This window comes from Sebastes umbrosus, chromosome 4 (genome assembly GCF_015220745.1).
Source record: "Sebastes umbrosus isolate fSebUmb1 chromosome 4, fSebUmb1.pri, whole genome shotgun sequence".
Classification (NCBI taxonomy): domain Eukaryota; kingdom Metazoa; phylum Chordata; class Actinopteri; order Perciformes; family Sebastidae; genus Sebastes; species Sebastes umbrosus.
In genome coordinates, this window is record NC_051272.1 from 5,803,542 (window position 1) to 5,830,606 (window position 27,065).

The window sequence follows — 27,065 nt, forward strand, 5'->3', positions numbered from 1 at the left end:
CCTACGAGGTGCGTCACCTTATCTGACTTTACAGCAAACAACTGGTGCTCGACACCAAGCTAATCTCAATAATGACCTATGATATGCAAAGAATTCATGCCCAAAACAACTAGCAGTTCTGATGAAACAAATAAAATCGAATTCCTGATCAGGCCTATAAATATTGAGGGTTATCGGCAGCTATTAAAATGTAATTTCCTCAATCATTAATGTACCTCCTACTGAACGCACGTGAAGAGTTTTATACTTTTAGAGAACTGACCTCTGGAACGGTGGATGTTTACAAGGCGATGGTATCAGGTTTCCTTTTATTTGCTGGCTGCTGATAAACTTGAATTATAAAAGTCACACTCTAAGAGAAGAACCGTTTTAGTTTGCATTACCGTACTGACTTTTCTAGTTTTTTTTTTCTCCTGCTGTGTCAAATATTCAAAAACAAGTGTGAATCCTGACAAAGCAAAGAGAGTACAGGATAAAAAAACTAAACATTTTCAATAAGTTAATTATGAAAACTGATATTTATTTACATAAGACTTTGGCAACATAAGATATTTACAATATGAATCAATCATTAGGCCCTTCCCTTTCACATAAAAGCAAGTTTATGACAAAAACAAACTAATAAATAAACATGAATAGTATTTATATCAACAACTGTAGACTTTAGACTTGATTGTAAAATTTGTAAATTTTCAAATACAATGATGACATGATATCACCATTTTTCCAACGTTTTAGCTTCCATGCAGAAAACTGCAGATAAAATCATTAATAGGAACAGTTTTAAACATCTTGGCAGAACTGCATAGCTTTTCAACTCAGTGCTAAACCTACCTATAATCTTAAAATGTCCTGATTAAAACAAAAGCGACTGGTTGGAACAGAAAATGTCAGGGTTGAAAGTGTTGGTGGAGGAGACTGAGAGGGACATTCATTCATCTGCGAAGCCTTTCAAGTGGTGCTTGAAAGACGTCTTTCAGATCTGCCATCAAAAGCACTCCTGACAAAATATGGCTGAGAAAGGCTCACAGCTTCACAGTGAAACACAGAATGGACAATCTTTTTGCTTTGCTTGCCAGACGGTGTTGTGGTTCAGTGAAGCAGCCTCTTTCTGCTGTAGGACTTCCCTGTGTTTGAGCGTCTGCTGACCGGCTGGCTGAAAGGAGACAGGTCCACTTCATCAGCTTCCATCTTCCTCCCCGATGCAGCCTCATCTACAGCGTTTAGGAAATAATGAGGATTGTTAGTTGAGTTGCAGTAAGGGGAATATCAAGTTCATTGTATTAATCAGGTTGTTGTTCATTTTTGGCTATTGTATTCAGTGAAAGAATGCTGGAGCGCTGACCTACTGGCTCACCTGGACAAGTACAAAATACACTGCATGGCCAAGATTACGTGGACAGTCAAACACTACACCATTATGTGACTAGGGATGCAACTAGAGCTGAAACGATTAATCAATAAGTAGATCGACAGAAAAATAATTGGCTATTTTGATAAAAGTTTCAGTCATTTTTCAAGGAGAAAAAGTGAAACAATTCCATTATTCTCTGATTTCAGTCTCTCAAAAGAGAAGATTTCCTGCTTCTCTTTGTCATATATGCTTGTAAACTAAATATTTTTGAAGTATTTGGACTTTTGGTCGAACAAAACAAGATATTTGAAGACATCAGGTATAGCTCTGTGAGGATGTGATGGCCATTTTTTGTCACTTCATAGACAAAACGATTATTTATTAATTGAAAAAAATCATCAGCAGATTAATCGATATTGAAAATAATCGGTAGTTGCAGCTCTAGAGGCAACTAACGATCATTTCCATTATCGATTCATCAGTTGATTTTTTTCCTGATCATCTTGTCAGAAAACAGTGAAAATGCCGGCTATAATTTTCCACAGCCCAAGGTATTAAAAATGTGTTGATTTATTTCCGTCCAAAACCCAAAGATCTTCAGTCCCATCTGAGAATCTGAAACCAGATATTTGTCTGCATTTGGCATAAAAATGACTAAAACAATTAATTGATTATTAGAATAGTTACTGATGAATCTGCACATCTTACCTTTAAAATTTGGTGTTCTCTTACTAGCAGAGCCCTTTTTTCCCTTGAACAACAATGGAGAGTGAGTGAGGGCCAAAATCCCACTCGCTGTCACCGACTTCCTCACCTTTGAGCTGGGAGGAGTTGCTACTGTCAAAATGTAGAAAACATGAGTGATAAAATTATGGTTTTATTCTGTAACTTCTTGCAATCATTTCAGAAAAAAAACTTTCAACTTGTACATATTTAATATCTCAAAAACTATTTTTAAATGTCAAGACACCAAATGATAGCTAATGATAGCTCTAAAAATGAGTTCAATATTTGATAAGTAAATTGTTACAAAGTTAAATTATTTAAAACACATTTATAATAACATTATATTGAATTTCAGTCATTTATCAAGCACAAATACAAAACATGTACTCGTCACAGCTTAACATCTGTGAACGTTCTCTTGCTTTCCTCTCATATCATTACATAATAAATATTTGGTCAGAATGTAGAAGCTAAGTCAACAATGAAAATATCTTAGCTGTAATGTGTGAACCGTAGCTTACTTGACTTGACGTCTCCATTTCCAGCGCCCCATATGACGTCTTCTTCCGCTCTCTGAGGATCAGCACAGTCAGCCTGCTGGGCCAGCTTCTCCATCCAGTACAAGTCCTCCAGTGGAGAAAGAGGAGATGCATCTTCTGCAACTCGGGGCGACTGTTTGGACGTCAAAACTAATATTGCAGCTTTGTTGTTTGAGGGTTCATCCGTGTCCTCAACGTCCTGCAATCTGCTGACACCAAGCTCAGCTTCCTCAAGCAACTCCCCCAGCAAAGGCTCCACCTTCAGGCCACGATCCTTGCCTCCAACCACTCCAACCTGAGCTCTCTTCCTGCGAGGCCAGCTGTTGAGGTTGTCTGGGGTCACCTTCCCTACACTCTGAGGTGAAGGAGTCAGGGGAATGAGGTCTGCAGTTGCCACTGGAGACATTGTCCCCGCAGGATGGCGTGTAGGGGTGTAAGACTGGCAGATGTAAGTTTGGACGCTTCCACCTTTTCCAGGCGTGCTCTTGGCCGGGGTGACATGAGTACAGACAGACGGTGAGACACATCCAGGATCTCTGTGCTTAGAAAACAAAGCCAAGGGGCTTTCCAGCTGAGACGGTTTCACACCAACTAAAGGGCTCGAGGCGAAATCGCCCGCATTCATGGAATCTGTGCGTTTGATTTTGAGCTTGGGAAGTCCTGATGTTTGCATTTCCAATTCTACTTGGTAAGTCAGAGGGTTCGGAGTGCCCGTGCCCTTTTGTCGACTAAGTCTCGCTGGGCCTCTAGGGGTCGAAAATCGAGGGGATTCATTTCCGTACCCCAAACGAGCAGCAGCCTCCCTCTGTTGGCGGTCAGGGGTCTGCCGGAAGCCGTAGATCCGCCCAGGGGTGCCTTGGAGCGGCACACTTGATTTAGGAGAGACTTCGTTCGATAAAAAGTCTTCACTGGACTTTGAGGGCTTCCGGGAAAAGCTAATGTTCATCTTGATACCTCCACTAAACTGTGTCTTTACAACTGCAGCATCTACAATGTCCATACTATCATCGTCTGTGGAGTTAAAACGTGAAGACTCAACTTGCTGTGAATCTGTGTGGGAACTACAGTCAGTTTCAGAGGTTTGGGAGGGTTCAGCTTGTACCTCGTCTTTTGTATCTGACTGCATGTTCTTTTCCACAAGGTCACAGTTCTTAACAGATTCTGTGTTTAGTTTGGAGGAAACATTCTCACTAGACTGGGATCTTAGGTTATGTCTGGTGGTTCCAGCACTTTGACCAGACCTTGTTCTTTTTAGGGACTTTGCTGGAGACTTTACTGAAGTATTTGATTCTTCTGAAACAGTAGTGCCTGCTGCTGGTGTAAATACTGGCTTACATGGGGACGCAATGTTTGAACATTTGCCTGGAGTTCGTCCAGAACGAGTGCTCATGTTGTGAGTAGGACTAGGGGTCCTGGATTGAGTTCTATAGTTGGGTTTAGGTGACAGGTAGTGGTCTGGAGGTGGTGTGGATTGTGGAGGAGGCATTTCCAGAAGACTCACAGAGTCACCTTTTTCAGGTGTTTTCATCCTGTTGTGACGTTTTTCAGATGACCTCTGATTTTTTTCCTGTATCAAACCAACACTATTTGCAGTCTTTTCTGGGGTCTCGAAAATGTCTCTTTTAGTGTTTGTGCTTTGGACAGGACTACTGAATTTGTTGGGTGTTTTCACCAGCCTCGGCGAAGTGCGGGATTCAGTACGAGGCGACTCTGGCACCTTGAAAGTAGCGCTGCTCTCTGCCACTCTACACTTTCGAGGGGATGGAGACCACGTGACGCTCTTCTTGGGAGTCTTGGAAATTGGGCTAATGAGACGATGTAATCCAGAGGAGGAGTGGCATTCAACCAAGGCCTTGACTGGAGTCCTGAGAATACCCTTCAGTGGGCTCCTCACGGGGCTCTCCTTAGTAGGTGTTTCTATCACAAGAGTCTGTCTGGCTGGAGATCTGAAAGGACTGCCTCTCAGAGCCATACCAAGTTCACGAGAGCTGCCCGCAACAGGGCTCTCTGCAACAGGGAAAATACACTTCCTGGATGGTGGTGGTGTTTTGGGGGACCCTGGTGTTCGAGGAGTCTTGGGTGTCTTGGGTGTTGTGATCCTGTGCATGGCCCTCCCACGTTTGCCGGGTGACTTTGTTGGAGTTTTATTTGGACTCTGAAACAAACACACAAACAAAAATTTCATTAAACCTGCAAAAACTTTTTTTGGCCACTTGGGGGCAGCGGAAACACGTTGTGAACCCAACATGACATTAACAAACAGTTCCTTATTTACACATCCAGCCGTTTCAGAGCAACATTATAATATATCTGGAGTCGTGTTTCTGACCACTTACACACAATATTCACTCTGTTTTAGCTCTGTTTTTGATCTCTACCAACTCCTGAGGGAAATATCTGACTCTTTAGCTGCTAAATGCTCCACTATGTTCGCATGGTATATACCGTCATATCGCCCAACCCTAACAGCTACTAATGTATATGATCTGTTGTGCTGAACCATGTTATTAAAAAGAGAACTTACCTCAAAAACACTAGATTCTGTTGACAGCCGTGACCTGGTGAGCCTGGTTGCACCAGACTGGTCAGAAGGACGACCGGGGGAAACAGCAGCCCCAAAAAGAAGACGCATGGGAGAACGAACTGCTTTCACATTAACTCCACTGATTTTGCCTTCGCTGAGAGTCAGCTGGGATGCAGAGAGAGCCCTGTCCAGGTTGCGGGAGCGAGGCTGAGAACTTGAGTAGAAGACGTTTGAGTGTCTTCGAGTAAGATTCTTTATCCTTGGGCTCCTTCGTAGGTCTGACACAAAACCAACGCACAAAAAGACTAAGTTACGGGTAGTGCTCCAAGGAATAATAAATTAAATGAATTCTAACTACAATACACCAATGTCAACTTAAAGGGGATTGAAAAGCATACAATATTTTACAGTAATTATATTTTATATTTAGGTGAAATATGTTAATGAAGTCAATTGCTGTATGCAAGATTACGTAATAACTAATGTGATCCATTTGATTTCAAGGTGAATTAGATTCAGTTTCTGCTCATTTAAATTTTGTAATAAATATAATCAGTTTTACAACATAAACCCCCAAAACTCCTGCTGGGTTTATATCTCAGATTAATTTCTTCAATTCAAAATACAACACATACCTCTGTTGTGTACTTAAAACACAAGACAAATACAGACTATAACTAATAATTCATGTAAATACATTTTGGGTGGAAAAACAACCAAAAAACTGTGATATCAGTTAAATACCTTCAGCAGGTTTTACTGGTGACTCTTCCACAATGCACTCCTCAGAAGGAACGGATCTCCTGAAAACGAAAACAACGGTGAACACTTTCAGGTTACAATAATTAGCAACTTCAGTTCATTTTGGGTCATAAAATATAATAACTGAGGAATTAAATAAAATCTCAATAAGGCAAACTGTTGATAAATACATACCGTCCCATTTTCTGTCGATAAAGGAGGCGACTAGACACTTGCTTGTGGTGGGGCGTTTCACACACTTTCTTTGTTAGAAGTTTGTGCCTCTCTGAAAAGAAAGAATTTCCTTTGAGATGAATTACTAAACAAATGAAATGGATGTGTGGCGGTAGGCCTCTCACGATAACAGCTTTTGTTGGATGATATATTGTCCCAGAAATAATTGCGATTAAAAATATTATTGTCATTTTAAAACCATTTTATGCCACTGATATAATGATAATATAATAGTATAATAATGTAAAAACACCCTTTCAAAGAGCAATGAACTTTTAATTCTTAACAATTCAGACATAAAAATATAAAAATATTCTAAATAAATTAAACATAAATAAAATAAAACCACACAACCAAAACAATGAATAAAATGGACATCAGGCAATATCAAGGTCCGCAAAAATGATCAAGGTCATATCCATATATTGTACGATAAGTTGATAATGTAATTATCGTGTAGGACAAACTCCTATCACAAAAAAATACACTAAACTTCTTTCTTACTGTCCGTCTAGCAGTGAATATCAGAGGTGAACGGCTAAATACTGAAAGTAAAAAGTTCTCCTTGCCTGCAGATAAAAAGTCAGCTTTCATTCCTTCATTTACAACAGTAATAATTAATCGGTTTACCTTCAGATTCAAGAGATCGCTTGCGTTTCAAGCCTTCTACTGCGGACACAGACTGGCTCCTCGGCAGCTTGGCTTTCTTTGAGGGGGAAACAATCTCTTGGTTGAAAAGGTTTCTTCTCACCTTCGTCACCTCTGTGGACAATCAGAACATGGTCTGTATTTAGAGTATAAAACAATCTCCCCGTCAGCTTGAAAAGAGGATGTTAAGAGCTTCTAGTTTGCTTCTTTGTGGAAAAAAAACAGAGGTTCAATTCAGCTTGAATTCAGTCATTTACAGTCTCAGAAGTGGCATATTTTGCCACAACTATGAATGATTACAACATACTAAGAAAACTAATGTACAGCAGAGGAGTGGATTATTCTGCAGACGTGGTTTGAGTTTTCTGAGGATGTTTTAGACAAATTAATTCAAGATGTTCACAATTCAAACTTACAGAGGTTCAATTCTATATTTAAAATAAACATACCTTGTGTTTCTTGTTTCTGAGGTTGAGGTTGAGGTTTTGGTTCTGCAACAGGTTTCTCCAAAGCAACACAGACCTTTGATTTGGACTAATGAAAACACAATAAAGCAGGTAAAGTAATCTGGATTAGACAGATAAAATAACCATGAAACAAAGTTAATCTCAGGTCTCTTAGTTGGGTTATGGTCTTCACAAATTAGACAATCAGTAACACATTTAAAATGTTATATGCCTTTGGATGACTCGAAGCTGGTTAACGTAAAAACCCAACAATTAAGAGATTTTATGAAAATACTTGTTTTAAGTTTCATAATAATCCAACAGACTTATCAGCAATGATTAATTATCTATGGTTATCTTACAGCTCTTGTAGTCTTTTTGGGGATCTCTATTTGGCGATGACTCTGTGATGATTCAGTCATACTGCGATGACGAGTCAGCATCCCACTCCTGACAAAAAAAAAAGACAGAAAAAAGACAGAAAAAAGCAAAAAAAAAACATAAAATTCTGGACATATATTTTACAAAATATATACGTCATGGCTTAATCATTAAAACTGATACTAAAACTCAATGACTACAATTAAATTCCAGTGACATTCAAGGAGCAACATCATCATCTACACTTAAATGTCCAGGCCAGTCTTGATTTTCCTAAACAACATGAGTGTCATTCCAGCAAAGTTCAGCCTCCCCTCACCTCCTCTTGCTAGCGGAGCGATCTCGCAGGTCCTGCAGGCGATCTCTGCCATCCGAAAGCACGCTCTGTGTGGAGAGGGGAGGTGAGGAGGCTGAAGGAGAAACGCTGTCTTTGGCAACGGAATCGTCGCTGAAGAAGTCAGCAGGCAGAACAGCCATCAGAGCCTCAGGGAGCTGGGTGCCCAGACTATGGTAGATGTCTGCAAGCACTCTGGGGACGGCGGTCAGGAACCTTTCATGACACAGAAAGACTGTTGTTAGATTCTGACAACTATGGATGAGAAATATTTGGCTCGTTTAAAATCACAGTTTCCAATTACAATTCAATATGGATGCCGTTATGCACTAAGTCGGTGTTCAAACATGCCAGTTTGAGTTTTGAGTTTTTTAGCAAGAAAATGATCAAGAGTTTAAGGCTTTTATTATTTTTCTTATTCATTTGAATAAGAATAAACAAAAACAAATCCCTGCAGCCTCTCACACTTACCCTGGGAGGACTTCGTCTCCAAGGAACCTGGCTAGGCAAACCGGGTCTTTTGTTAGGGAAATTATCCTGAGCATTTCAGCCACCTGAGGAACAGAAAGGAGGTAAGAATTTACTTTTTTGTTTCGTCAGTTGTGCAATGAATGAAGTTCAAGACAAAAACTTGCTTGTCAAAACTGTTTCAGGCCATTAATAAACATCTGATATTTTATGCTGATTAAAATAAGCAATCAATTAAATAAATGACTCCGTTTACTGAGTCAGACTAAGAAGATGAACAATAGCAACCAGACAAATACTGACAGAAGCACCTACAGTATTTTTCACCAGTATGGCGTGCAAAAGAATGACAGTGCTAAACTCTGTAGCCACATTTACTCTTCTGCCCTTTGCCATTGCATAAAAGAAGATTCAACTGCACCAGTGACTCAATAGCGAGCATCTTACCTCCTCTGCCATCTGATCAACATCCAGTGAGTCGGACTGCTCCGTGGAGAAAAGTCTGCACAACTCCAGCCTCAGCAACGCCTGAAGCTTGCACCTATAGGAGACAACATGTGTTACTGACACGTAAATATAATCGATTTGACTTTAGATTAGAATTAACCTTTAATTATGAAGGAAGATGGGCACACGTTTATCCGCAATGATCAGCCACAAACAGACAAACAAGTAGACATTTCACACCTAGGAGAGAGCTAGTATAACCACAGACAGGTGTCTAAGTGGCTGGTCAATGAGCTGAGTTTTACACGTTTTACTGACTCTAAAAACAAAAAAATATACAAAGGTAGAAAGCACTCACTCTCTGACTTTGCTATCAACATCAGCAGCCGTGCCACAGAGCTGCCTGATTGATTTGCTGCTCTTGAGAAGGTGCTGCTGGACAAACAGGGAGGTCTTTACCTGCAAAGAAAATTTTACATATACAAATTAATCACAGTCTAACTTTCCATTTGGTCCCTAAATGTACTTGTCCTGTGATGCACTGAAGGCTTTTATTATCCCGCTAGGAAAAAATTCTGCAGTTTATATCAGCATCTTATTCATTTTTTCCTACAGTAGGCATGTTAAAAAAACAACAAAAAACAAAACAATCTGACAGTACCAATTAACAAAATCTACTCACAACTAGGGCTGCACAATTAATTGAGTATTAATCATGATCAAGACTTTGGCTTCTCAATTAAATAAACATAATCGACTGCAATACTGGTGTTAAAAATGCGTGCTTAGCTCACACAAAACTGTCAAATCAAGCACTTCCTAAACTAATGGCCAGCAGCCCTTGAAAAACTTTCCTGAATGTTGTGGCTGTAGTCCAGAGTAGGAAAGTAATATACTGTATTATATTACTAATTTTAACAGAGAGCAGACAAAAAATGCACTGAATTCAGGTGAGGTAGAACCTTATTTTAAGTCTTATTTTGATGCAAAGATCTGTTAATTAGTAGGAATGTAGCACAACATGGAAGGGAAAGCAATGCTCTGTTTATTTAAATGTGAAAGTGAAATAAAAATGTTCCTGGCCTTAATCGTGCAGCCCTACAGACAACTGAAATCACAATATATGATTATCCACAATTGCTCAGCACAACCATCAATCAATTCATCCACCATCAGATAATAATAACCAGTCTGCTGTCATGATGAAAGTGGGTCAGGTCATAATCTTGAAGTATATTTAAAGCTGCCGCGTGTCTCACCTGCAGGTCTGATTCTGTCACGAGGAAGCTTTTCACAGCAAACAGGAGCTGTCGGACTCCAGTGAGGAGGGACAAGTCTCTCTCTGCCGCAGTCTTCTCGTAACTGCACTTCAGATGGGACAGCAGCTCCTCCTCACTACTGAAACCTGGGCAAAGAAAGAAGATACATTACTTGTCAAACGTAGAGTTTGACACTTTTAGAAATATGCTTATTCGCTCTAGCAGGGTGATGATCTGAGCAGGAATGTTGTAGAGTTTTTACACTCACTGATGGTGTTCGCTCCTCCAGATTTGTTCCTGTCACTTGACCGTCTCTTCCCCTGTCGGTCTGGCGCCCTGCTCTCGGCCCCCAGCTGCTCAGCCTCTGCTTGGTCCTTTTGGGCTTTGACGTTCAGCCGCGCCACATTCAGCATCTGCAGAGAACGGCTCATGGTCTTCATCTTCTGTTTCACCGGTGTGCGCTGGGCGCCACCTGTAGATCAAAGATGGGAAGATATAGATAAACTTTTTGTGCCACTTTCCCCCAGGAAAAAATAAAACCTTTACCTACAGTATGTTTAAAAGGATAATTGGTGATTCCCAACATTCCAAATTTTACTTTTATACTTTTACAAATTTCACGACATTCATAGAAACCCTGGAATATGCATGTAAATTGAGATGAGGCTTTCTCACGTTTCTTGCCCCTCTTGGTATCTGCGCCCCGGGATGTTTGATACAATTCAGCCAGACCACTGATCAGCTCCTGCTGTAGGACAGACATCTCCTCCTCTTCTATCTGCTCTGGCACTGCATCCAGCAACCTGTTCAACAAGTAAAACATCAGGACCAACTGTCACTTTTTATGCCGAGATTGAGTTTGTTTTAGGTTGCCTTTGATTATTTTTATGTTTACATCTTTATAGAAGTCTTGCTTCATAAGCGCTATATACAAATTTCACAAAGAAATTGAAATCTTACCTCATTGACTCCATTAAATGGGAACTCACTCCTGACTGGTCTGACAGAGGGAACCAACTCTCCAACACGCCTGTTGTCAGCGGGTAATGGCCGACTTCCTGTTGAGCCCACTCAGGAACCTGATGATCCTTTGGTTGGTCTGAGGAATAAAGAAATAAATCATTAATAAACAGATAGCAATACAACATGCATTGGAAATAAAACTATACTGCTACCATCTAACACATTTCAAAATTTCTCCATCTCTAATATTTGCTTTTTCAATAAGGCATATACATAGATTAGGAACATAAGGCATCTACCATTACATATGAAAAAAGAAAAACATGATATTATCCTGTTAAATGTATCCACTGAACTGTCTAATTTTAATAGCTACAAGTCAAGCATAACCATTTGATAAAATACATTTATTTTTTGGGTCAAAATCGTGTGCGTTTGACAAAATACTGATAAATTGAGGCAGAAATGTTTCCAAAGATACACGTTTGATGTTTTGAACCCTGAATATTACTATTCTATCCTCACCATCAACAGTGTCATCATCCTCCTCCATGATGTCATACACTACTCCCAGAACACTGTTCACAACATCTGGCAGGTCAGCTGAGGTTTCTGCTGTGGCGGGGGCAATGATTTTGGTGGTCAGGAACTGGTCGTGCTGAGTGACTCCAGACTGGAGGATGGTGAGCAGAGCTGTAGTGTGTGACAACGGGGAGAGGACAGCTGAACACACCAGGCCGCTGTCATTCACCTCAGAAAGCTGGGAGAACAAGCACAAGACGGGAAAAAGCAGAAGAAGTTAATCAGTAAATGCAACCACAAATCGGTCAAGTGCGACTAAACATTTTCATTGGTCGCACCGGAGCATCTGACATTTAGCAGGTCTTTCTCTGTCTGTGTATGTGTTATTTTTTTTTGTGAAAGCACATCTCAAACATTCAATTATTCTGTTAAATTAATTCAAAACTAGGGTGCGCATCATGAGGCTGAAAAATATGAATCTCCTCCAATCGTTTCTGATTTTTTTCTCAAAGGAAAACACAGTACTAGTGATTTACAAAGCAGATATGTATGCTGTAGCAGTAGCCCTTAACTGGGTCATCTGTACTGTATAACTGAAACACAATTTCTACATGAGCACCTTGTGTAAAGCAGCATTGTTGTGTTTGAATGTCTCACCATGTGGAGAGCATGAGCAGACAGCTCCATCAGGAGATGCTGAAAGGCAGCAGCAGCTCCCTGGTCACAGCTGCTGGAGCACTGGAGCACCCAGGACTCTGTGGAGGTCTGCGTCAGTGAAGAGTCATGCCAGTCCTGCAGCACTCCTTTCAGACACACTTCCACCGACTCTGGGAGAAGCCTCTGTCTGCGAGACACTGGCTCAACCATGATGCCACAGCTCTGTGTCACATCACCTGGGCAGGTGAAGAATAACACAACACACATGAATAATGGCAGTTCTTCCCAACTTCATGTTTAATGTGTTTAATTTCCCTTGCCCGTCATGTATGCATCTCATATCATTTCTGCTGTTGTGTTTGGCTAATGTTCAGATTTAGCTGTCTTTTTGATCTTGATTGGTATATATAAACACACACTTTATTAAAACATACACACTATGAGATAAATAAAAAAGATATAAAAATACACATACACAATATTTATCTGTATATGGGCAGTAATGTCTCATGGCTATTTTATATCTGTATTTAAACTATAGATCACACAAATAGTTTTAACAGCTGCACTATTTCAGGCACGTTTGAGTCGTAACAGGTGATGATAAGTGTTCATTTCTATGTTACCAACCTTGCTCCCACTGCAGAACACCGCCTATGACAGGAAAAGCCAGGCGGTGGAGCCTTTCAGACGACAGCAGGTATCCAATGCTGGACTTGAATGCAAAAGTCTCTCTCCTGATGTCAGAGTCTGGCTTTTGAGTGGAGCAGAGGTTCAGCAGTGCAACCACGGGGATCACTCTGCCGCCCAGCTGAGCTAGGACCTCAGACAGCTTGTGAAAGCTGAGGTGATCCTCACACCTCATGACCTGTAAGAGGACAAAAGATCAAAGTTGCTAAAGTCAGCGGAAAGAGGAATTTCACACTGGCTGGTTGAACAGTAAAGAGTATGAGGTTAGTTTGGGTTAATGCCTTGATCAAGCAGGTTTTGAAACATATATAAACTTTTTAGCCCAAACATTGCTGAATCCTGTTTCTGTGATGTGGTAAGATAACTAAATGTTTAGATCCTAGTAACAGTGGATTTGAAAACAAAAACAAAAAACAAACAAACTGCTGGGTCATACAGGTGAGTAACAAATTAAGGGAACAGCCCAAATAAAGTGTCTTGGTTAGGTGTCGTGCAAACACCAGCCATCAGAGCATTTTGGCATAGATTCTACAAGTCTCTGAATGAACACCATTCTTCCAAAAGATATTTCCCCATTTGGTGTTTTGATGATAATGGTGAGAGTGCCACCCAGCACTTCATTCAAAAATCTCCCATAGGTGCTCAATAGAGTTGAGATCTGATGGCTGAAAAGGTCAAAGCATATACTCACATCATTCAGTGACCCCATGTGCCCTGCACAGAAACTTCTGCATCATGTTTCTCCACTCATTTATTCAGGGATTTCCCTTTAAATTATCCCACATTACTATCCAAATAGGCCAAAAAGTGTGATACACATTACACAATATGCTTAAATGTTGTAATTCCTTGTCCCAAAGGCTGGAATAGTCATGTATCACAGCTGTTACCCTGCACTATATAATAGAATAGTAAAGGAAAGCAACACAATTTATATACACATGATTTGTTATGAAACAACTGATTTACAAATAGTGCGATTATTGATTTCGTGAAAATAGTCCAGCTCAATTTGGTGCCTAATGGTAATATAATAGTCTTGTATCACAGCTGTTAATCTGCACTATATTCAGTTTTAACAGTTTTCTTCATCTCCTTGTATTTTTATATCTGGTATATATATAGTACTTTGCACTACTAACTTTTTTACTGCCTTTTTACTAACATGTTTTGCACTATGGAACTGTGAAGCTGGAAACTTGAATTTCCCTCTGGATCAATAAAGTTTCTATCTAATACACTGTCTTTTGCTGTGATGTGTCTTACAATGTGAGGTTACTATTTGCAACAGTTAACACAGCACAAATATTATACTGTTCTTGAGCATACCCTAGTGTTGATATTGTTTACAAAGTGTATTTAAATAAAATATCAGTTTTGCATTGTCATATTTTCATTATTTATTTTTCATATTAGGTTTTATTCTGGTGATATTGTTGCTCTGACTCCTAATAATAATAATATTTCCCTCGGGATCAATAAAGTTACTATCTATCTATCTATCTATCTATCTATTCTGCTCCAGTACTCAGGTGCTTTGCTCACCTGGACATGTGATCTACTGTCAATCCAGTGCAGCACCACCTGTCGCTGCATCAGCATGTCGTGAAGGCCCCTGGGTATTATGTGCTCAGCCACATCTGCAGGCAGCTCACGGTTTCCCAAAGAAAGATAGTCCACAAGTTGTGACCTGGATCGTGGACACTCCGAGACAATAAACACCACATTCCTCCCGTTGTTTGAAATATCCTCCTCCTGTGAAACACTGGGCTTTCCAGCTCGGCTCGACCTCCTTGGCCTCAAGGACAGTTTAGTGGGAGAGGTGATGTCTGGTCTGTCCCACTGGAAGTCCAGTAAGGTTTCTTTGAGTGCATTTTGAACCGAGGAGGCAGAATGATTGGATTGCTGCTGCTGAGATGGTTTATCCTTCAGGTCAAACTTGGCATCAAACTCCACTTCAAAGTCCTCAAAAGTTTTGTGTCTTAGCTCCTTGAAGTCAGACCCCCTGGATATGAGGCTTGCACTGCGGCCAGTCTTGGACTGAAAGAACTTATAACCCCATCGCACTTTGTCAAATCCATACTTGTAGCCGAAATGCAGCAGGGTTTGTAATAATCCTCGTTTCAGGAGATGATTCCTGGCATCCAGCTGATCTCCATAATCCACATCGATGACAAAAACCAAGTTGTGTAAAGCCATAATGTCAGCTGCAGTGGCTCCAGAGCTCCTTAACTCATCGATAAGGCATTAAAACAGGTCAGCCTTGCTCAAATGTATTCAGATCCGCTGTTATTTCATTGTTTGTGGGCAGAGACGCCACTTACAGCTGCTAACTAACTACACTTCATGTTTCTAGCTACCCAAGGCCTATAAACGGAGGCTAGGACACGGTCTTGGGATGAGTGGTATCACGCATGTGCAGTGTATCTGAAGCTGCGGTCCTGCGTTTTGATTGGCTCAATTTCGACGAGTATTATGACACATGATGACGCGTGTCCTATCCTTCTTCTATACGCCTTGTAGCTAACTAGCGTAGCTACCAAAACTCAACTTTACGTGATAAAAAATTAACTTCTACTAATGTAACATAGGTGTAGCGCTCGCCGTTTACCTAAATAACTTGTCACCTATAGTAGAAAAGAAACAAACCCGTTATTTAGGTATTAAAACGTCTTAAAGTGTCCATATCACGTTATTCCCGTTAGCCTAACTGATTTCTTCCATATTCGCCATTTTGGGTCCTTAACCGTTCGCGCTCCTTGAACAGGAGCCCGCCCCTTCGCTGTGATTGGTTACATTCTGGAACAACAAGAATCTGATTGGTTCAAATTAAGAGACAAGCTAGTCGGTGATTGGTTACAAATCTCATATTAACTCTCTATTGGGTAAATGCACTGTCAATCAAATCTGGACAGAGTTAAAAGGGTATAAAGGGAAAAGCACCACTTGCATTTAACTTTTAAAAGCTAGTCACTTGCTCCCTTTATTCCTTTACAGTTTTTGTAGAAGTACATAAATGAATTTCCACTTTTTGCTTGTTTTACTTTTTTTTATTAAAATTTTAATGCTCAAAGTAAATATAAACAAGTGAACGTAAAAATATCAAACAAAGTCACATGTATAAATTATTATATTATTATATAAATTAAGGCTTGATTTTGAAGTTGAATTGAAATTATTTATTTTTTCCTAAACTTGTCTAACTATAATTATTACCTTTTATCTCTGTCATACATAAATATAAATTAATTACTGATATAATTATCCTTATTAAAATATAAATGAATTATCAAAATATAAATTCATTATCAATCAAGAATACCAATTCATTACTTATAATGTATCTTAATCAAAATACCAATTAATTACTTATATATTTATCTTAATCATATTGACTAGTTGTTATCTTTTCGTATATACGCATATTATTATTTATAATATACAATACGCACATGTAATACAATATACATACACACAAATATATATATATATACACACATACATTTATGTCAGAGGGCAATAAGATAAGATAGAGCTGTATTTATGCCATGGGAAATTGTTGCACAGAATATAGAATAAAGACTGCAAAAATATCAATAAAGGTGCAAGTATAAATGTGCAGTATCCACTTTATCTTAGCTGCCTGCTCTGTGTGTTCATTTATAGGAACGAGACAAAATAAAAAATGGGCAAAGGACTCAGACAGTTTTATTTTTGTATCATGTTGGTCCTCAGATGATTATTCACTTGCTCTGGTGTGCCAAGTAAAGCAGTGAGAATGAGAGCTTGGCATCCTCAACCATTCAGTCTCTCACAGCCTAAAATGGAAAAACTCTCATTCAGAGCAACATTTGGCTTTGATCTGGACGTCTGGGTCTTCTCACTGGGTTTTGCAATGTTCCCTCACGTTTTAGGCAAATGCTCAAAATGTGTCTGCAGACCAGAAAGATCACATGCAATGGTCTCCTCAGTGTGTCGTTGGTCAATTCAATGACTACACATATGCTATTTAAATTAGATTGTTTATGACATTTTGAGAATATATAATGAGAATATATGCATGATAATAAAACATTATAAAACAGCTACATCTTTAAGTACATGGACCCAGCTCCTCTGTGTTTCAGATCATTTGTGAACCGGGTAAGTGTAGCATCTTCCTCCTACTCCCCAGGGCTGGAGGGCAAACCAGAAAAAGAAAGATTTAAGGAAATGGAGCACTGGGAGAGGAGGTATGTGGGTCACCTTCTGTTTTGCATCCGTAATCACCTCTTTTCTACAGCACCAGGGGGAGATGAAGAGCTTAGAAAAGCTTTGAAATAGAGAGAGATGAAAGGAGCATGCTGAATGTTCTAGACTCTGCTTTCTGTGTCCCCACCAGACGCCCCCTAAGTCAGAGACCGGGATGTAGGTCAGGGATGCTTTTAGGAGAATGCTGCTGCTAAAACACATATGCATGCACAAATACTGTGTGCATAAATGTGCCCACACACACACGCAAAAGTGTAATGCATGCACTCCTACCAGTGTTGGTTATCTCCAGGTCACTCAACAGACAGTGATTCATCTCTGTCAGGGGTCAAAGTTCATGTGTAACATAACTGTAGTAAGGCAACACGTTGTCATCCCAACTCGTCACACACTGACGCTTTGTCAGACACTTCGGCGTCACTTTTTGGTTGCAGTAAACACGTCCTTCATGTCGTGAATTAAACAAAAACACTTGATTAGGTTTAGACAACATAACCACTTACTTAGGTTTAGGAAAAAACAACATGGTTGGGCTTAAAATTACTACGTTTGTACAGTGAAAATGTGACTTGAAGTTGAGAACACGGATCACAAATGAACAGTAAACTACGTCACTACAGTCACTCCCGGCACACTTTCCCTGAGCGTTTATTGTTGTCATGGATGGGTTTACATTGTAGTTAATGGAAAGCCCGGTGCGTCTCATACCGACGCTAAAGGGTGCCTTCTGTGGCGGTGTTGAACGCCGACGGCCGTGACAAAGCGTTGGAATTTGATGCCCTGGGTATGAGAACAGGTTGAGTAAGAGATAGTGAACTTTGCCGGGGACATAAAACAAAAACTAAGGGCAGAAAAAAAATATTTATCACAAATTTGGTGGACATTTTAAGGTTTCACTCATAGGGTTTTCATGTTTTCACCGGGTTATCGTACAGTAAATATATAATACTGTGGTCCAGAGTGAAATGTCTCAACAACTATTGGATGGATTGGCATGAGATTTAGTTCCCTTCTTGCTCCCCAGAGGATGAATCCTGATGATCTTGGCGAAGTCTAATACTTCAACAGATTATCTCTAATGTATATAACTATTTATTCAGTGGGTAAATTACACTTATTATTATTAGTAACACTGGCAGTTGCCACCTTCAGTTGTCTGAAGGTGTAAATGCTTGGAAATAGTTGGGAATCTGCAACTGTCCATCGCACATGACGACAGAGGCCAACAAAGATAAGATAAGATAAGATATTCTTTTATTAGTCCCACAGTGGGGAAATTTGCAGAGCAGGGGTGTCAAACTCATTTTATTTCATGGGCCACATACAGCCAAATTTGATCTCATAGACCGGACCAGTAAAACCACTGACTACGACTAAAAACAGACCAACAATTCATTTAACTTCTCTGTTCTCAGTTGTCCCTACAAGTTTGTGTATTTTTCACCATGATGAGTCTAATAGTGGCGCAGAATATTATATTCCTTGAGCACTGAAAGGTCCTGTGAACACACTGAGCACACTGGCTTCCCATTGACCTCTGTGGAGAAATAGGACCTGGTCCTTTTTTCTTGGAAAACCCGATAAGTTTCTTCTTTTTGTGTTGTGGCTACATAAGCACGTGGGATCTATAACAGCGTACCCAGCATAGGGCCTGCTACTCTTATTATACAGCACCTTCCCCAGCGTGGACAAATAGGAATAGCAGTGCATTTTATTGAAAAATTGGAATTAATGACTTTTCTGCAATTTTCACACTTTGCAAAGTCACCCAGTGAGACACTGTTGTGTCATAAAATAGCCACTGTACAGATGATAAACCCTTTCGTTTTGAATGACCTTGTGGTAATAATTCGCAAAGTTGTTTCTTGATTTTTCATCCATAATTTTGTTTAAATTTAGATTTTTATTTTTATTTTATTTTTAAAAATATTAGAGGGTTCAAAATATTAATGCCTATTTATCGCCTCAAATGTTTTCAGAATCATCTTGTACTGCACGGTGTAGCTGTTAAAAGAGAAAGTTTGTGACACGGCAGCCATTGTGAAATCTCTTGAAGGAACGCCAAGTTCAGGCTACATGACCGGAGAACAGCCAATAGGAACGCTCTCTCAATGAAATTACCTGTGATTGTCCAATGTCTCCCGTCACGGGCTAGATTTTTTAAAGCCTGAGAACAGAGCCATGAGGAGGGGCAGAAGTCTAGTTTTCTCTCAGAACACTTGAATTACAATATGCTGAAAGGTTTTTATGCAACTTTTTCCCAATGATGCCAAAAATATACTGCCTACTGCCACTTTAATTGTGTCCCTTAATTGACACCAACCAACCAAGTGGTCATCATACATCCACTGCTGTGAATGTCAATAGATTCATCAAAATGCAATTAGGGCGCGCGTGCGGATGAGAGTTCTGAGACAGAAACAGTACAAACACATAATAGAAGCAACAGGCTGTTTACCATAATGTTCTCCAGGCTGTGGGTGGAATCACTGAGCAGATGCTCTCAGTTTGGCAGAGAGGACTCTTGTTCCAAAGCAATTATGGTACCAGATATTATTCATACTGGCCGCTATACGAGTGCACATCACTAGAATAGCCTTGCCAAGATGTAAATGAAGTCTTCTTCACGTCACTGAAATAGATTAGACTCCTTGCTGATCCTACTGACCCTAAAAATAGATATTTCTGTCCCTACAGACCGGTCTCCTTGCTTGTGTTTGTATTACAAACAAGGCAGAGCGCTGGCTTGTTTTGGGGGACTTTTTCTACTTGTTTTTGGGACATTTTGTAATAATGTGGCACTTAGTGTGCTTTCCAAATTGTTGAAATCTGGTGCATTTAATTAAGAAAGATGCCAAATAAAATCAAAATATATTGGACACAGAATAAAAAAGAGAATATAATCAAATAGAATAAGAATAATGAGAGCGGGGGCAAACTAGACTATCATAACAAAATAAAATTAACAGTGTTAGCCCAGTTTATCAGAGTGGTCTGTGATTCATAAAATAAACAATCCCACACACACAATGTTTACTCTTAAACAAAGTCTGGGATGGTAATACATCTCTGTGAGGGATTATGATGTCTATATAATGTCTGCTGTCATATCACAAAGCTGTAAGTTCCTCTTTCACCTGTTACACATCAACAGGTTTAACATTCCCAGAAGAGAGAGGACCACATCAGATTTGGTAAATGGAAACTAGTTTTCTCATGACGCTGACGTGTTCTCACAGTAATCCCATGAAGACCTTGGAAAACTGTTTCCAATTTCTATTGTATGTCCCTGTATTGACTGTCTTGTGTGTCCATGTTAAAACATTTTATGTTGTCTTTTTGTTTACTGACTATACAGAGCTCATAGTTGACGTATAGAGTAAATGATGTATACAAAAACAAACAAAAAGAAAGTGATTAGAAGCAGAAATCAAAAAGAAATTAAGCACATTGTACTTTTAAAAAAAAATAAAAAATACATAGGCAGGTATTTTACTGAAAGGATGGAACAATGCAACATCATGTGATTCATGTCATTAAATGAAAAAGTTAAAGGAACAGTGTGTAACATTTTAGGGAATCTATTAACAGAAATATAATATATTATTCATAACTATGTTGTCATTCGTGCAACTAAGAATCGCTGTGTTTTCGTTAGCTTAGAATGAGTCCTTCATATCTACATAGGGAGCGCGTCCTCTTCACGGATTTCACCATGTTGCTCCTCCATGTTTCTACAGTAGCCCAGAATGGACAAACCAAACTCTGGCTCTAGATAGAGCCTTTAACGTTTTTACGCTACCCGAAGGCCGTCATAGTTCTCCGACCTGCTTGTGAAACTGCAGTAACGTGAGCCACAGAGTGTAAAACTGTGGTAGCGTCAGCCGTCGTCTGACTTCTGTTGCTCCTAAAGTAGTGTTATTATGGTAAAGACGACCTCTGAGCGAAGTGAACGGCGTTACCACGGTTTTGCACTCGGCGGCTCACGTTACTGCAGTCTTGGAAAGGGAGGAGTGAGCGGAGTGATACTCAGTTGGTTGAAATCTGCAACCACACCACTAGATGCCACCAAATCCTACACACTGCACCTTCAAGCGTTAAAGATAATTTCACTTACTTTTAGCATGTAATGTAAAAATATTTGTTAATTCTTGTAGACCACTTCCTGTGGATCTTAATGTATTAACAGTTGTTCTCATAAGATAAGAGGAAATGTGTAGGCTACACTTTTATTTGGATGAATCATGGTGTTAGAAAACCTGAGCAGTGGGACACTGTGTTATATTTGCTGTCGGCTCTGTCTCATCCTGTCTGGCTGCTCAGACAGCTAACACACTGTCATTACAGTATAGTGCACTTAAAGCAGTGATGTTGCCTTTCAAACATCTTGGCATCCCACCTACAGTAAGGGGGGAAAAAACACATAGGCACTTTAACAAGATTACGTATTTTCATCCTCCGCCTTTGAGGGCTGGCCCAACATGGTGCCTGTACAGTTTGTTCTACAGGTTCTATTTAACAGATGATTGGCATTTTAAGCAACTTTATCTTCTGCCAGGTTGTTAACAAAGACACCGTGCACGTCACAGGGTCACATGACCCCTCTTTGAACTCCTCTACTCAGGTTTCCTGTTGATTTTAAGATTTAACTGATTGCTTTTAGGGCTCAGCTCAGGTCTGGTTCCTACCTCCGATCCTTTAAGAGGTGAAGGTTTAAAGGAGCAGTTTGTAGGACTTTGCAGAATCTAGTGGTGTGGTTGCAGATTGCAACCAACTGAATATCCCTCCGCTGACCCCTCACTTTCCAGTTGCGTCGCAGAACTACAGTGGCCTTCAGGTTACATAAAAACGCAAAAGGCTTTCTCTAGAGCCAGTGTTTAGTTTGTCTGTTGTGGTCTAGTGTTCGTCTGGCCAAATTTAGGTTATAATCAGTCTTAATAACATATATTTCAAGCTTTAGGACACAAAGCATCTGTCATGCAGTTAGAATCAGACAGTGAAACTAATTAGGAAGGAAATATCCTCATATATAAGATTGGATTCATTACATTGATGCTTTTGCACATCTCTGCAACACAAAAACTAGGTTGCTGGAGAAAGTAGGCGGACAGTGGAGGCACGAACCGGATCAATCTGTCACCCCCGGCACACGATGACAAATATGTTTCTCTTACCTCTTTCCCGAAACTGCCCCACACTCCTAGAGTAAAACTTTTAGTGACGCAGATGCCTCCAGAGTTGCGTTGTCACACATAAAAACAGGCCGTAATTCTGCTGTGGACGTGGTCAAGTATGACAGCTCTACGAGCTCTAGACAAACAATGACTGGAATGTGTGTTTTGGTGTGAGAGATGAGGAAAGAGGTCTGGAGATCTTGTGCCACCAGCTGGTCTATGTCCATCCTCCCCATTGGTTGGGAGACAGGAAATAGCTGTTGTTAATAGAAGGGCAGTTGTTTTATGTCAGACGCAGCAGCAGGGTCGGGGGTTGTCGTGATGATTTGCTTGGCTCGTTGTGTGCACACATTAATATGCATGATAGTTAAAAGAAAGGTTTGCAATAGTCTGTTCTTTTTCTTATTGTCAAACAATACCATAAAAAGACCCAAACTGACATTGAATTGATCCAAAAAGGCATCACCTGCAGAGCCTCATATATTCCTTATTCCTCGGTGTCTTAGACTTCCATAGACTATGTTTACATGCACACTAATATTCCACTATTATTCTGAATATGATAGTATTCTGAATTTGATACACGTCATGTAAACAGCATATTCTGTTTGGATATTCTGAATTAGCATTTTCATAATAAGACATGTGGGATATGGTGATATTATTCTGGTTTAAGAGGATTTTTTTGACATGTATACAGCGCATTCAGAATATGCATCTCCATTGGGCAATTTTTACGGCAATTTGTGACACACGGCCTCTTGCCTGTTTACGGCCAGCTCTGTGCGTTTTACACAAACCAACTAGCCGACAGCATGCAGAGATGCATGCCCAAAAATGAAGCCCCCATTTCTGACCGAAAGGAGAAACACACCTACTTTTAAACATTATGAAAGATTTGGATATCAGCAGGTTTTGCAAATATCACAGCGCCAACCTTTTCAAGAAGGTGGTTGAAGGAATGAAAGAGGGAGGCTGTGTTTGCACGGTCAAACACGTACGTCACCGGTAACGTTAATCGGAGTATGCACGGCTGCATGTAAACAGGAATGTTAGTGGAATATTAATCTTCATTAGCCATGTTGACAGCTTACTAGGAATATTGTCTTTTTCAGAAAAAGAGCAAAAACCAGAATGTGCATGTAAACAAGGTCATTGTTGTCCAAACACTATTAAAAACACATAAATGAGCCACATGTCGTACGTGTAAAGGGACATATTCCTTCATTACAGTAAACATTTGGACTATTTTGAGTCAACTAAATACATTGTCCTGGTGCCAGAAATACTCACTAAAGCAGCAAATGTGTATTAATCCCTGACTGAAATTAGTCCCCAACAAATGCACTATTCACTCCTGTTTGATTAACATTCGCTAAAAACTACAATGCCCAGCTGTTTAAAGAAATTACTTAACCTTTTAAATAATGAAACTATATATTTGTGTCTGGTTTTTGAGGACTTACACCACGTCCTCAGTGGGCTTGAGGCTTACACTGCAACCCCTTTCTGTCCCATGAATGCTGATCTCCAATCTGTGTCTCTCTGCGATTACTTCTCCTCACCGCACAAGCATCACAGTCCAACAACTTAAACCATCATACGTCTGGAGAGAACATCTCTCTCATCTCGCAGATTTACTTAATCAGAGTCTATTCTTAGTCAAGCCACAATGCAACCCAAGCAGGTTCTCAACTAAAGCCCCCGCAGCAATGTCTCCGTCTGCAACAAGCTGCTGACTCACACTCGGATGGAAGTCGTGCATCACGTTTCCCTTGTCATCGAGTGGATTAGGAGAACAGGGTTGTTAGGATGGCTGCAGAGGGCACCTCTCCCAGCAGGCTGGTGGTTGTAGTGGCTGATGACAACCTGACATTACTGAAAGTGCGTCACCAGCCCAGCGAACATGCAGCAGACGCAGCTGAAGTATTGAGTGTTTACATGCGGGTCAGACGTCAGTTTATCTTAACAATAACAGAGGAGATGGGCAGCCAGTAAAAGGCTTTATATCACCTCCCACTGTCGCACAACTTCCTCCTTTACGTACTCCTGATTTAGTCATAAGCATTTCTTATGTTATTATATATCTCTTCACCCATAATGTCTCTGTCATACATCAACCTTTTAGGGTCAATATTATTTTCTCAGATCCATTGTCTTGATGCTGAGACTTATTGACCTTTGCAGGTCTTGTTATTAGGGATGCACCGATTTATCGCCCCAACATCCGTATCCAATATTCGCCTTGTTGACTGCAAATTGGCCTATCTGCAAATAAGATGACATTCGCTGATGGCAGTGGCCGTTGTTTATCTGTTGTGTTGCATCAATTTTGCACCGATTTGCGGTCGGTTTCGGACAACAGTTACCAGCTGCTGAATCAGCCTTTGGCTGGACACATCTCTCACATCCCATGACACCGTGCACCTTAATGCAACTGTTATATAGCAGCTAAAAATACATTTTAAGCAGTAATTTAAAAAAATAGGCTATATTAAAGACTGTTTCATAAAATGCTAAATGACTTTAAAACATGTTAGTTATTATGATGAAGATCCTTTGTATCCTTGGCACAAAAGGGGAATAAATAACAGCAAAAACAAAAACATCGGTATCGGTAATCGGCTATCGGCCAAATTGTTATTTTAAACATCGGTATCGGCCCACAATCGGTGCATCTACTTGTTATTGTTTACTTGTATTAGTTTCTGTCTGTTTCACTGTAGTTGACAGTTATTGAGTGTTAATCAGATGTCAGTTCAGTTGATGTAAAAAATGTCTGAATAACACACAACTCAATGCTGAGTTATAGTATTTTGTTTCAGCAATTACACTTCCTAAATAGAAATTAAAGAATAAATAGAAACAGAGAATGACTTAAAATACTTGAAAATATTTATTAAAGTACATATAACAAACATTGTAACATATATGTATAAAGTAAAACAAATATAAAGTATAAAGGTTATGATCTTCTTTCAAAGTCAAGGTGACTTTAGAAGTCAGAAAGAGCAATGAAATATCACATCTACAACTCCACTTGGTTATGAACAAAATAAGAGAATAAATAAAAGACATTTAGAAAGGCAGTTTGTTTTTGCTCAGGAATTGAAGCGAGAGCAGAGATTTCACTCAGTGTGAAGCTGGAAAACAAGAGCGTGACGGAGCTCTTGACAAATACAACGATACGCTACCGCTTCAGTGACGGCCGGGTCACCTCTGATGCTCAGTACATTGCGTAGTCTAAGTATTTACAGTGTGGTAAGTCACAATACTAATTTAACAGTCCTTCCTATGGTGGCTGGTCAAGTAGAAAAATCTGTCTATACAACTTTAAAATGGAAAAATATCAACCAACTTTCATCATTCAAGTTTTCCTCATAGACTTCTACAGTAGAAAAGGAATACATTTGAAGAGTGTGATCAACGCAGCGTCATCTGCTACCTTTTCACTCGTCATATCTATACAGCAGTATAACCAGCCTGTGGCACTGGTAGAGACCTTTACAGATGTGCATCTTCGAGCTATATACTGTATGTTGATATGTTAGTATATATTAAATGCAGACTGACAGCAGCAGCTTACACACACAGGCAGGCTGGCAGACAGGCCAGTTTGGTTCAGTTCAGTTGGCCTCCATTTGAAGCGGCGTCAAGGCGAAGCGAGGAAACACGGGCGCCAGGAGATGGGCACGTCCCCACCCTTCACTGGGTGGAGTCGGAGTCACTGGAGTCCAGGCTGACCTGTGTGGGTGTGGGGTTGCAGCTGTGATGGGCAGCCGGCGAGCAGTGGAGGGTCTGTGTGCTCCGCCGCAGGTTCTCCAGGGACTGCAGGAAGGAGCGGCGTGCCCTCTCCTCCTCCAGGGGCGAGGAGCCCTCTTCTTCTACCTCTGCGATCTCAGCAAAGGTGACAGGTTGTGTTTTGAAGCGAGCCTCCCGAGGTCGGCGGGAGCGGCTCTTGCCCCTTGCTGGGCCTTTGGGGACAGGCAGCTGCTGAGGGAACTCCTCCATGGCTGAGGCCATAAGGTGAGCCGGCAGGACGTGGAAGCCAGACGCCTCCATAACCATCTGACGCACAGCGGCCATTGGCAGAACAGAAGCCCAAATGGGTGCAAAATTAAATTAAATCAAATGCAACACCAAGTGTGGACACAGCTGGAAGAAGACACGTCTCTTTCCTTGCTGTTTCTGGTGCTTTGTCCTATTTGAAGAGAAGTCTCAGGTGCAACAACGCAAGAGTTCGTCCAAAGTCAAGCCAAACAAACACTCCTCAAACCTCCAAGTCCTGGCACACTGAAGATTACCAGACTTAAAGAAACAACTGTCCTTGAGCTGCTCTGGTCAGCCTCTGTTCTTCACTCGTCGATGTGAGTGCTTCTGTTTCAACTCTGATGCTGCCTGACGTCTCTCTTCTCTCCGCCTGTTTCTCGTTTTGTGTGTGTGAATCTCAGTCTGCTGAGGTTTATGCCACCGACAGCTCCAGCTCTCTCTTTTATAGCAGCTCACAACCCACTCAGTGTCTCTCTCTCTCTCCCTCCCTACTCCCTGTTTGCCAGGTCCCTCCCTCTCCCCTACCTCCCCCCTCCTTCCCTCTCCGTCATGGTTCCGGCCTTCAGAGCAGTCAGCCAGTCAGAGTCACCCCACCAAAATAAACACATGAGGAGAGAGTATCTGTGTGTGTGCTAGGGTGAGGGGGCTTTGACGGAT

At 40.5% G+C, this 27,065-nt stretch overlaps 2 protein-coding genes across 3 annotated transcripts; both read right to left on the minus strand.

The window, feature by feature from the left end:
* Window positions 1-499: 499 nt before the first annotated feature.
* ticrr (TopBP1-interacting, checkpoint, and replication regulator) lies at window positions 500-15,705 on the minus strand. Of its 2 annotated transcripts, none has more exons than XM_037768342.1 (21): window positions 14,479-15,705; window positions 12,874-13,111; window positions 12,244-12,479; window positions 11,590-11,824; window positions 11,062-11,200; window positions 10,777-10,904; window positions 10,370-10,573; window positions 10,102-10,247; window positions 9,201-9,301; window positions 8,843-8,936; window positions 8,399-8,481; window positions 7,913-8,143; window positions 7,575-7,662; window positions 7,216-7,300; window positions 6,749-6,880; window positions 6,080-6,170; window positions 5,888-5,946; window positions 5,144-5,421; window positions 2,602-4,774; window positions 2,063-2,188; window positions 500-1,214 (listed from the first exon to the last, which is right to left on the minus strand). In XM_037768342.1, the coding sequence occupies exons 1-21, from the start codon at window positions 15,130-15,132 to the stop codon at window positions 1,093-1,095; spliced, it is 5,643 nt and encodes a 1,880-aa protein (XP_037624270.1). In that variant the 5' UTR covers window positions 15,133-15,705; the 3' UTR covers window positions 500-1,092. The 2 variants fall into 2 exon arrangements, with proteins under 2 accessions (XP_037624270.1, XP_037624269.1); XM_037768341.1 differs by having other exon boundaries at window positions 2,063-2,191; window positions 14,479-15,703.
* A 9,530-nt stretch (window positions 15,706-25,235) lies between these two features.
* Window positions 25,236-26,835, minus strand: c4h11orf96 (chromosome 4 C11orf96 homolog). The gene has a single exon (XM_037768232.1). The coding sequence runs from the start codon at window positions 26,442-26,444 to the stop codon at window positions 26,064-26,066; it is 381 nt and encodes a 126-aa protein (XP_037624160.1). The 5' UTR covers window positions 26,445-26,835; the 3' UTR covers window positions 25,236-26,063.
* Between the last annotated feature and the right edge of the window lie 230 nt (window positions 26,836-27,065).